The following is a 12,094-nucleotide window of genomic DNA, read 5'->3' as shown; positions in this document are numbered from 1 at the left end:
AGGAGAGGAGCGGGTGGGCTGGAGCGGGGGTCCAGATTCAGGGAGGGGGGTGGCAGCTGGTCTTCAGGGGCTCTTGATGGTAACCCCAACCCGGCAATGCGGCCATGGGGGAGAGGAGCGCCAGGCGGGTGGGAGGACAGCCCTGCCAAGCGGGAGTGCGGGCCAGCTCTCCCTGCGAGCCTCACTGGGCGACCCCCCAGAAAGTGCCCGAGGGAGGCCGCAGGTTTGGCCTTGGAGCTTCGGGAGTGACCCTGGGGAAGGATTTCTAGGCCAGGGGTTCTATTTGATGCAGAGAAGCTGGTCACTCTTCCTAATCTTGGAAATGCGGACAAAAGTAGACATTCCTGAATACCACGTTCCAGTTTTATCAGTGGTACCCACCAGGAGCCCTGGTAGCATTGCAGCAAGCCGCCCAAGGCCTGGAGTTCGATTCTGATGGGGCACAAGGTGAACTCGGGCTTCCTCCTGAGGTTGGGTGAGAGAGGTAAGATGAGGGTCCAGATCGTTGGGGGGGGGATTGAGGAAGTAATGCTGAGAGTGCGTCAAGGCACGATGGACCCCCAATGCTGAATTGCAACGTTGCCTTGGCCCCTTCCTCCTCCCGCCATCCTTCAAGGGCCCCTCCTGTCCCCCCCAAAGTAGAGAAGGCTGAGCTGGGGGGGGTAGGATGGACGTGGACCCGGCTGATTGGGGCTTTCCAGCGACACACTCCCGCGAGGCGCTCCGTGCCCTTTCGCCAGTTCGGGGGCAACGCTGGGATTCCTAAAGCCAAGACCTTTGCAATTCTTCCTCTTGTCCGCCAGAGGACACGCACCGCTCAGTTCAGCTCACAAGGGGGCGCCCGAAATCCGCGGAACCCCGCCAGTTCCCAAAGCGATTGGGGACGTCGGGGACTTTTGCGCTGCCGACCGAGGCCGGCGGGAACCCGGGCGCCACGGCCGGACTCGGCTTGTGCCTTCGAAGCCCCTTCACTTCTCAGCCGGGGCGGCCTGGAGCAGCTCAACCAGCCAGAAGCGCAGCCCGAGGGCGCCGCGGCGGAAGAGCCGCTTCGGCACCAGCGTCTCCCCGCGGACCCCTGGGCGGCCGCTGCCGTCTCGCTGGGCGCGGGGGGGAACGGAGGGCGGCGGGCGGGGCCAGGCTCCTCAGAGGGACCTTCGCCGGTCGCCTGCCCGGGACCCTGGCGCTGAGGGGGGGGAGCGGGGGCTGGCGGCGCCGCGAGCGGCAGGACGCCCCCTTCTCGCCCCTCAGCGGTGGTGGCGGCGCCGGGCGGGCGGGTGGGGCGCGCGGCCGAGAGCGGGGACGCGCCTGTGACCTCAGGTGCCGGCTCCGACCTCGCGGGGAGGGGCCAGCCGGGGGTCGCTGGCCCCGCCCCGCCCGCGCCGACAGCCAATGGCGAGCGGCGCAAAAATAACGCCGGACCCGCGGCGCGTCCGAGGAGCCTCGCGCCCTCCGCCCGCTCGCCCGCTTTTGTGTGGCCGCCTGTCCGCCGCTCTGGGTCCGGCCGCGGCCGCGAGGGCTTGGGGCCGGGGAGGGCGAGGCCCCGAGAGACCGCCGAGCTTCGCTGCTGAATGGCGCCCCGCCCGAGGAGCCCCCGCCGCGCCGCCGCCGCCTTCCTGCTGCTGCTGCTGCTGCCGGCCGCCCGCCCAGGTGAGTCCCTGCCCCGCAGCCGCCCCGAGGCCCCTGGCGCCTTCCCCGGAGCCCGCGAGGGCCGCCCTGCCTGCGAGGGGTGGGGTGGGGGTGGGTCGGCCAGCGGGGCCCCTCGGAGCGCCCCTCCCGCAGCTGGCCGGACCTGGCTGGGCAGAGCGGGCGAAGAGGCCGCTGCTGACCGGACCCCCTTCTTCCTCCCCCTCCCTCCCTCCCTGGCAGGGGCCGGGCGCGCGGCCGAGCTCTTTCTGGTGAAGGAGCCGCAGGACGTGACGGTGGCCGGGGGACAAGCGGTGGTGCTGGACTGCCTGGCCCGCGGGGAGGCCCCCATCATCATCACCTGGCTCCGGAACGGGGTCCGCCTGTCGGAAGGGCAGCAGGCCCGCTCGCTCGCCAACGGCTCTCTCTACCTCCGGCCCCCGGAAAGCGGCCAGCCCGGCGGGAGGCTGGACGAAGGAGCCTACCAGTGCCTGGCCCTCAACCGACACGGCGCCGTCCTCAGCCAGAAGGCCCAGCTCACCTTTGCCAGTAAGTGTCCCGCCTCCCCTGCAGGGCCGGACCGGCAGCACCCGGCAGGGCCCTCCGACTTGGGGCTTCCGTCCTGCCCTGGGCTGGGCCTCCTTCCCCTCTCTGGTGCTCCGGTCCCTGGGGCTGGTGACCTGGGAGGGAGATCGGGGGTGCTTTTGTGGCTGGTCATCTCTGAATCGATTTTACACACTCTCCCAAGTATTGTGGTCAGTTGGATTTACTGCCATCCTGGGGCACTTTCAACGCCTTTGAGCCTCCGCCGCCATTGCTGGGCTGGCAGGCAGGCAGGCTGACCCGAGGGCGGAGAAGGGGCCCTGCTGACTTTTGGGGAGGCCCTGCTTGGCCACAAAGTGTTTCCCTGCCCCTCCCCACCAGCTGTAAAAAGCAACGGCTCCTTTGCGGCTCCACTTTGCTGGTCAACCCACTTGGTGCTTCCGTGAGGTGTTGTTGCAGGTTGATAACGTCTCTGTCTTCCTGCATTTTCTCTGCTCCTCTGCAAGAGAGGTGAGGTGGGTGGGACGAAAGGTGCCTTCAGGGTCTCTGGGTAAAATCTAAAGTCACATTTTCAGCTTAAAGGTATCCCCCACTTCCAAGTGGGGTGCAGAATAATTTAAGAGATAAACCAGGTGTGGAGGTAGAGGAGTCCTGAGGGACATTTTGTGGTTGTGTTGGCTACGCTGCTTTGCTTTGTGTCTCCAAAGGAGCCGCAGGAAACGATCTGGGGAATCTTTGTGCCCTCCAACAGGGCCTTTCTCCCAGCAGCTCCATGATGGGGGGGACGGGACTCTTTGCCCTAAGCGCCCACCGAAGCTTGCAGGAAGGGCCCTTCTCCCAGCCCCTATCCATCCAAGCAGGGCAGCAGGGTCCGGCAGTGGGGTGCAGGGGGCCGTCCTTCCTGCCATCAGCACGCCAGTGTCAGGCCGGAAAGGGGGGAGGTGTTGATGGAGGGCAGGGCCGCCCCCTCTTTGATCTGGCAATAGAGCTGGCCTTTCCGGTGGGGGGGGGGTCCTTTTGCGCAGCAGGGTCTTCTTACCCTTCCCTGGGAGTTACTTCTGGTCAACCTGTAAGCCTGGGGCTGTGCTCATCTTGTGGAAACTGGGGTGAAAGGACATTTGTACGGTGCCTTCAAGAATGGAGAAAATGCCGCATTGGAACGACTGAATGTGGTGAGCAGGGAGGAAAAAGAAGGATAAAATGGTCAAGGTATTCTGGATAAACCATAGAATTGGATAAATGGCAGCAACTTTGGGAAAGAAACTATAAACTGACAATGCCAACAGCGTATAAAGAAAATATGTATAAGATTTTGTATAGATGGCACATGTCACCAGAAAAGATAGCTAAAATGTTTAAAGACAAATCTAAGAAATATTGGAAATGTCACCAAACACCTAGTTTCTTTTATCGTATGTGGTGGACATGAGTTGAAGCCAAGACATAGTGGAACTTAATTCAAATATGGGTAGAAAAGATAATTGAAACAACATATAGAGTTGAAATGAGAGATATTACCAGTGAAATATAATAAAGAAGATATAATTGTTAATATTATTACAGCAGCTAGAATTGTATTAGCACAAAATGGGAAAGCAATGAAAGCCCCTTCTGAAAGGGAGGTAATGAAGAAAATGTTGGATTGTGCGGAAATGAACAGATTGATAATGACAATTAAAGAAAGAATATATATGGAAGATAAGTAACACTGAATAAATTGGAGGAAAATGGACAGTTAAAGGTGTTAGTCCCAGGGGACAAAATTAGGCAGCAAAGGAGGCAGCATTAAGATAGTAATAATAATATACCTAGAAAAAATAATATGTATACAAACTTGGAGATAGAAAAAATATAAGCTTAAGAATTGTCCCGTTAATTAAGTGAAGTTAGGGAGATGAGCTACCTGTCTGTTAATCACAAGATGGATTATAAATAAATTCACTCATGGAACGGAGAAGAGGGAGGAAGAAATAGAAAAGAGGAGGCGAAGAGGGAAGTCGGCAGGAGAGAGAGAAAGAGAAAGACAGCAGAGGAAAGAGGGAGGGAGGTGGAGGGGAGTGACCAGAAGTATTGGGGGAAAACAGACAGGCAATCCAAAGAGAGAAGGCACAAGCTTAGGTTTGTTAACTGTGTATTGGATAGTCATGTATAACTGAATTTTGATATGATTTATGGTACATGTGTTGATGTCTATGAGGAGAGTGTTTTTTTTAAAAAGAGAGCATAAAGGAGGCCAACCCCCCCCCCCAGCGTTTGCCTTGGCTTTTCAGGGGCACCGGGGAAGGGTCTCTGCAGGTGCACAACAAGGCATGGTTGGGTTGCCAGTTGGCCAACTGCAGAGTTCCAGCGGTCTCCAGGAATTGGCCCCTTGCCCGCAGCCTGCTTGGCCTCCTCCAGCTGTGCTTGGCTGCCTTGCTCCCGTGCCGCCCTGGGGCATGTCCTTCTCCTGGGCATGTCGGGAAGACCTCAAGCAGGGAGGGCTGCCCCCTTGCAACTCCTCATTCGGCTCTGAAGTAGACCCAGAGACAGGGTTTGAGCAATCGGTACTTTTATTCAGCTCAGAGAATAAGTGACAGCTCAGCAAGGTAAAGTGACGATTCAGCGAGTACCGACTGGCTCTGCAGGGAGAAGCCGCTTCTTTTATACTTTTGCGGTTCCCGCCAAAGCGAGAGCCGGCCGCGTCTGAGCCAATCAGGAGCGACTTCCTGCTTGGGCTCAGACAGCGCTGGAAAAGAGGAACAAACTATTTACAGCGTTACAAGGTAGCCATTTCAGGATACAACACCCCTCCCCTCATAGTTGGACCCATCCATCAAGAAAGCCACGTGACGAAGTCGTCCAATCGGTGAGGCCTTCGAGACTCTCGCGCTGACCTGCGCAGTCCATTTTCTCCTTCGCCACTGACTGTGGAGGATGGCTCGCCGCTGTTCTCCCGGTGCGGCGGACTAGGCCTGGCGGGCCCAACGAAGGCCTCGGAGGACGAGGATGGCTCGGCGTCGCTGGATGGTTCCCCCTGGCCCGATAAGTCTCTCTGCGTGTTTCTTAGTTCGGGCAATGTATAAAAGTCTGTTGAGGGGGGAGAGTCCGAGTCAGCGGGTTGTTGTAATTGGTTTTCAGTTCGTTTCCGAATGTGGTCTATGTGTCGTTTCCACAAACGACCATCCTCCAGTTTAACAATATAAGTCTTGGGTGCATTTTGCTTAACAATAATTCCCTTCATCCAGTTTACATTTCCATCAAAGCATTTTACATATACATTTTGACCCAAATACATTTCTCTTTCTGGTTTTATGCACATTTGGTTATTATTCAAACAGAACCTTGGGTTTAACCTGTCTAGTGGTGACCTCAACTTTCTCCCCATCAATAACTCTGCAGGGCTTACATGTGTGTGCGAGTTAGGGGTAATGTGCTGGGTTAATAAGAATTGGTCCAAGTTCTGTTGCACATCTCCAGGGCCTGACCTGTGCAATGCCTCTTTAGCCACCCTTACGTAACGTTCTGCCAACCCGTTAGCCCAGGGCGAGTAAGGCGAGATGAGGGCATGTCTGACCCCCAGGCCATCTAGGAATAATTCGAATTGCCTGGCTGTTAGTTGTGGTCCATTGTCAGACACCAATAGATCAGGGCAACCATGGGATGCAAACAGTCTGCTCAATACCTTGATAGTGGCACTTGTGGTTATGTTGTTCATTGCTATTATTTCCAACCATTTGGAGAAAGCATCAACCACTATTAGGAAATACTGAGACCCCACTGGGCCAGCAAAATCAATGTGGATCCTAGACCAAGGGCCAGCAGGCTGTTCCCACTCAGCCGGAGTTGTTTTGGGGGGATTGGGCCTAGACTCTTGGCACGGGTCACACTTTGAAACCCAACTTTCAATATCAGCATCAAGCCCTGGCCACCATAAATGCCCCCTTGCTAGGCTCTTCATCCTGACAATCCCAGGATGGCCCACGTGTAACATTCTGAGTACCTTTTCCCTTAGGCGTTTGGGGATGATCACTCTATCCCCCCACAGCAAACAACCTTTTACATATGACAATTCAAGCCTTTTGTTCTTAAAATCACACAATTCAGGTTTAACAATATCATTTTGCCATCCCTTTAGAACACAGTTCACTACTTGTTTCAGGATTTGGTCTTGCTGCGTGTGTGCAGCTACCTCTTTTGCTGTGGTTAGTGGGTTTTCCTCGAGTTCTATCATTAGCACGTCTGTGGTTGGAACAGGGTCTTCTACCAAGTCTGCTATGGGGCATCTGCTGAGGCCGTCTGCATGATTGATTTCCTTCCCCCCCTTGTGGGTGAGCTCATACTGATACCCAGAGAGGAAAAGGGCCCATCTGATTAGTCTTGGAGACATAAAAGGTGGAGTGGGCTTGTTGGGGGCTAGCAGGCCTAGTAGGGGTTTGTGGTCAGTGACTAGCTCAAAATTTCTTCCAAAAATGTAATTGTGAAACTTCTTTACCCCTGCCACTAATGCCAGAGCCTCCTTGTCTAACTGGCTATAATTTCTCTCTGTGCTGGTCATGGTTCTTGAAAAAAATGCTATTGGGGCCTCTGTCTGATTAGGTAGAACGTGAGCTAGGACTCCTCCTATGCCGTACGGCGAAGCGTCGCACGTGAGCCTAATGGGTAGTGAGGCACTATATTGGACTACTACACTTTTAGAAGTTAGTAAATTTTTTATTTGAGCAAAGGCTTCACGTTCAATTTTCCCCCATGTCCAGCGGGCTTCCTTCTGGAGTAAACGATGGAGAGGCTCTGCTACTGTTGCCTTCTGCTTTAAAAAAACGGAATAAAAATTAAGGAGGCCCAAAAATGCTTGCAACTCACTCTTATCTCGTGGCTCTGGGGCTTCTCTAATTGCTCTCAGCTTCTCAGTTGTGGGGTGGATACCTTCCTTATCTATTTTATATCCTAGGAATTCAATACTGTTAGTTCCCCAGACACATTTATCAGGCTTGATTCGTAACCCTTTGTCCTGTAGCCTCTTAAGTACTTCCCTTATTCTTTTGTTCACTTGTTCCTGGTTTTCCCCTGCAATTAAGATGTCATCAAAATATGGGATGGCCCCATTTACCCCTGACAATAGGCGTTCCATGATGCTCTGGAATATCCCTGGGGCTATGCTCACCCCAAACTGTAACCTCGTGCATTTGAAAGCCCCCCTGTGCGTTACAATTGTTTGAGCGTTTGCTGTTTGTTCATCGACCGGAAGTTGCTGGTAAGCCTGCGCCAGGTCGATCTTTGCGAACCTTTTCCCCTCCCCCAGGGAGTGTAAGAGTTGTTGCACAACCGGAATGGGGTAGGGGTGGTGTTGGAGTGCCTTATTCAGGGTTGATTTGTAATCAGCGCAAACTCTTAAGGAGCCATCTGGCTTCAGGGGTGTCACTATGGGAGTTTCCCATGGCCCCTGTTCCACAGGGACCAAGATACCTTGACTAATGAGTTTGTCCAGCTGTAAGTCTAGCTTGGGGAGAAGCGGGAGGGGAACCCTGCGAGGTTTCAGTCTAACTGGTGGGACCTTGGGGTCAATAGAGAAAGATATGGGGGTTCCCTTATACAATCCTAAGGTGGGGCTGAACACTTCAGGGAACTCTTTCACAAAGTTAGGCATAATATCACAGTTTACATTACACACACCCGAAATTTCAATCCCCAACGGTTCCATCCATGCTAGCCCTAGCAGGGAGTGTTTGGCCCCCGTCACAATAAGCATGGGAAGGGTACATTTGACATTCTTGAATACAATAGGTACATTTGCAGTTCCCAGGACCGAGATTACCCCCCCTTGGAAGTCTCTGATCACCAAAGAGGTTTGAATTAGGTCAGCCTCAGACACATTAGGCATATATAGCTTAAATTTTTCCCAGGGCATGATGGTATATCTCGAACCCGTATCTAGCTCCATTGAGCAAGGCTGGTTATTTAGCAACAACGAGATAACAATTTTAGCCCCCTTTTTGGTTGCCGTGTTATTCACGGAATATTGAGAGTTACCTCTATTGTAGTCTCGGTTAGCGGTGGGGTAATTCCTTTGACCCGAGTTGCGGAACGGTCTCCTTTCTCGCGATTGGGGGGGGTGGTTTTGGGGTCGCTGGTATTGTTGTGTGGCAAAAGTTTCTTCTGGTGCCGTTGCCCTGCATGCGATGGCGATGTGGCCTCTCCGGTTGCAACGGCGGCAAGTGGTGTCGCGGAACGGGCATCGATGGCGCTGGTGATTTCCCCGGCAGCCCGCGCAGGGGGCTGGATGAGTAGCTCTAGGGTGTCTTGGTTGGTCTTGCAGGAGGAGGCAGTCGTCCCCGTTGCTAGTTAGCTGGCCGCGGACGTCTGTTCCCATGGCGCTGGGGGACTCGGCGTCGATTTTGGCAATGGTTTCTCGCCTTCCGTGCTCTTTTAATTCTCTTGCCGCTGCGTCGGCTGCTTCCGCGGTTTGCGCTAATTTGATTACGGTTTGTAGAGTCGGCTCGTCTTCGGTGAGGAGTTTACTTCTCACTGTGTGGTTCTTCATGCCGAAAATCAAGGCGTCGGTGAGGCGAGCTTCCGGATCTTGAAACTTGCATTGAGCGAGTACCGTTCGAAGCCGCGTTGTGAATTGGCTTATCGACTCGGTTTCTCTCTGAGCCATCATGTGAAATTGATGCCGGTAAACCACGGCTGGTCTGGTTGGTTTAAAATGGCTCGCTAGTTTCTGTTGAAGGACGTCCCACGCTGTGGCTCTTGCTTGTTCTGGTTCGGTGAGAGTTTGGGCAAGTCTACGGATCTCTGCGCCGCAGTAGTTTAGAAAAATAGCCCGTCTGCGATCGGCTCCGGCGTCCTGCATTCCCGCCGCCTCGAGGAATATCTCGAAGGTGGCCATGTACTCGTCCCAAGTCATTTTCTCGGCATCGAAAAGTTCTGGAGCCTGGCCGATCTGGATTTTGTCCATGTTGCACGCGAAGTTCTTCCGTTCGTTCGTCGCCAGTGAAGTAGACCCAGAGACAGGGTTTGAGCAATCGGTACTTTTATTCAGCTCAGAGAATAAGTGACAGCTCAGCAAGGTAAAGTGACGATTCAGCGAGTACCGACTGGCTCTGCAGGGAGAAGCCGCTTCTTTTATACTTTTGCGGTTCCCGCCAAAGCGAGAGCCGGCCGCGTCTGAGCCAATCAGGAGCGACTTCCTGCTTGGGCTCAGACAGCGCTGGAAAAGAGGAACAAACTATTTACAGCGTTACAAGGTAGCCATTTCAGGATACAACAGGCTCAACCCCTGGGAGCTCTGCGCTGGTGATGAAATCACTTTTCCTGCAGGCGGGAAAGCTGTTGGGGTTTGTTGGCTTTGGATGGGCTTTTCCCTGCCTGCTTAAACTCCTGCCTGCATGTCCAGACTCTGATGTCCACCATCCCTACAGCTCACACAAGGGGACTGAAATGCTGCACTGCCTGTTGTCTGCTGGGGGGGGGGGAGTTGAATTCCCAGCATTTTGTGGGGAGAGGAAAGTCCCCTCTGGTCCCCGATGGCTTTACCGCCTTGAAGGACAAAACCACTTTCTTCTTTGTAGCTGAGCTCAGCAGGCGGGGGAGGGGGCCTCCTTCCTCTGGAGAGGCAGGGGGTCCCCGCCCCACCCACCCCCGCCCCACGGACCTCTGTCCAGGCTTTCAGCACCTTCCTGGGCCTGGGGGGCCTCAGCGGGCAATCCCCGGTGGTGGTGGTGGTGGTGGTGGTGCCGGTGCCTTTGGAAATCTCACCCTTTAATCTGCCCCGACACAGGAGTAGCCTAGTGGGGGGGCGGGGGGGGGGGGTTCCATGATTCATGTGCAAATGAAGGATTCCTCCCTGGGTTAAAAGGTTAGAAACTGGCCCGGGTGAGGCTTAAAAGAGCGGATGACCTCCTCCTTCACCAGCGGAGATTTCCAAGTCAGCTCCTCAGTGATTGCCCTGAATTGTTCCTTAGGAATGCAGCCCCCCCCCCCCGCTACAGCCCCCCCTCCCACGCCTTATCTTGAGCGCCTATCCAAGCGGATGGCATTTTGCTCGGGGGGGGGGGCTGCCTGGGGGCGGGAAAAGATGAGCGGCTTCTTCCTCGCCTTCCCCCATTCACAGGGACCCCAAAGATAAGATAGTGACCAGGCAAAGCCAGCGGCTTCCAATACACTACAGGACAATGGGGGGGGGGTTCCTCCTCTACATTTTCTGTGTGAGGCACCAAGTGGGGGTGAAATGCTACGGTCTCCATCCTCCATGAGCTGCTCCTTTGAAGTTGCCGCCTGCCTGCCCGCCCGCCCTGTCCACCCAGAGGGGCTGAGGGGGGCGCCGGTCTCTGCAGCCTTCAGCCGCTGGGGGAGGGGCCCAGGCAGGCAGGAGGGTCCGGCTCCTGGGACGCTGCGGACGCTCCGGACCCGATTTCAAAAGGGCAGCTCTTTTTCAGAGAGAAGAGATGGTCGAAATCGGCAGTTCCTTTACTACTTTTCTTTTTTTGGCCATTTAATTTATTTGTTTGTTTGTTTGGTCAAGTACATATCGGTGGTCTACAAAGATATAAAAATGTTTATATACATGATGCAAGTGAGAGAGAAATCTTAGGGCAGGGGACGGAAGGCACGCTGGTGCACTTAAGCCCGCCCCTGACTGACCTCTCAGGAATCGGGAGGGGTCAGCAGTGGAGGGTGAAGTTTTGGGGGTTTGGGTGATGACGCTACAGAGTCAAGTAATGAGTTCCAGGCATCAACTGCTCGGTTGCTAAAGTCGTATTTCCTGCAGTTGAGTTTAGAGCGGTTTACTTTGAGTTTATATCTGTTTGTGTGCTCCTGTATTGTTGTGATTGAAGCTGAAATAGTCATTGACAGGAAGGACGTTGTAATGGATGATTTTATGGGCTGTGCTTTAAGGCAACATAGTTCTTTCTAAACCTAGGATTAGTTGCAAAGGGTATTCTGTTGTGAGTAGAGGAGTGGAGGGCTCTTTGAGTAAAGTATCTGGACATCAGAGTGATAGAAATAAAACAGAATGCTCCTAACAATCTATAAATGGCTTTGTAATTCCTGTTCACGGGTGTAGAAATGACAACATTTCCCTGTCTCTCAGCCCAACTCGCTTCTCGGGGTGCTGGTTGTAGGGAAAACATGTTGGAGACATTTGCTACCTTGAGTTATTTGTAAAAATAATAAAGGTGGGATATAAGTAAATAACATTGCGACTAACATGAGGGTCCGGGCTGGGCTCCTCTGGCCAGCGTTTTGCCTGAGACCGGCCCATGGGGCTGCTTTCTTTGCTCCAGTGGCCGTGGGTTCCCGGGGACCACCCAGGCACAGACTTGGCAGTCCCTGGAAGGGTCCCACTGAAGCCCCCTGAGCCAAGACCTGCTGGGGGGCGGCCTCAGAAACACACGGGGCAAAGCAAGGCGGAGATTCCCATTGGCTGGTTTGGCTTTGGCGGTGGAGTTGCAGTTCTGGAGAATTCCTTCCGGAGTCCAGGGGAGGGCGAAGGTTTCCTCCGTCTTTCTCGGCTCTGGGCACGGCAGGAGGGTTCCCCGTTTTGGCCTCCAGGCGAGACTTCCGGTTCTTTTGGGAATACAAACCTTGGTTCGTTCTTCAAGGCCTCCCAGAGGGCCAGTAATTACAGGCGCCCCCTATTTGCCCCCCCTGCCCCCAACCGACCAATGACCGCAGGCTGTGGTTCCCTTTAACTGTCCAGATTAGAGCCGGAAGGCGGCTTGCATCCGCTTCCATTCTAAACTTTTAAACAGGATTCCCGGCCTTCATAGGGAAGATGGGAAGCGGCAGTTTTGTTCCCAACAGCCTGAAGTCCAGAAAAGGAAAACCGGTGCCCCCCCCCCCCACCATATAACTATTTCTGTGGCTGGTTGCCCACGGGAGCCAAGAGGTTTCCCATTTAAACTTTCCTCCAAGACGCTTGTCAACTGCAGAAGGGCTCGTCCCTGGC

The 12,094-nt window shown here is 54.4% G+C and overlaps 1 protein-coding gene across 2 annotated transcripts in view; it reads left to right on the top strand.

Moving 5' to 3' along the window:
• The first annotated feature begins 1,473 nt into the window (after nucleotides 1-1,473).
• The window catches only part of PRTG (protogenin), a 30,287-nt gene continuing 19,666 nt past the window's right edge, over nucleotides 1,474-12,094 (top strand). For both annotated transcript variants that reach the window (XM_070762207.1, XM_070762206.1), the window contains exons 1-2: nucleotides 1,474-1,647; nucleotides 1,867-2,172. In XM_070762207.1, the coding sequence (XP_070618308.1) occupies nucleotides 1,569-1,647; nucleotides 1,867-2,172 (385 nt within the window). In that variant the 5' untranslated portion in view covers nucleotides 1,474-1,568. The remainder of the gene's footprint in view (nucleotides 1,648-1,866; nucleotides 2,173-12,094) is intronic.

Source organism: Erythrolamprus reginae, chromosome 10 (genome assembly GCF_031021105.1).
Source record: "Erythrolamprus reginae isolate rEryReg1 chromosome 10, rEryReg1.hap1, whole genome shotgun sequence".
Lineage (NCBI taxonomy): Eukaryota > Metazoa > Chordata > Lepidosauria > Squamata > Dipsadidae > Erythrolamprus > Erythrolamprus reginae.
Note: the sequence above shows the minus strand (reverse complement) of the source record. Positions and strands in the feature narration are given on the sequence as shown.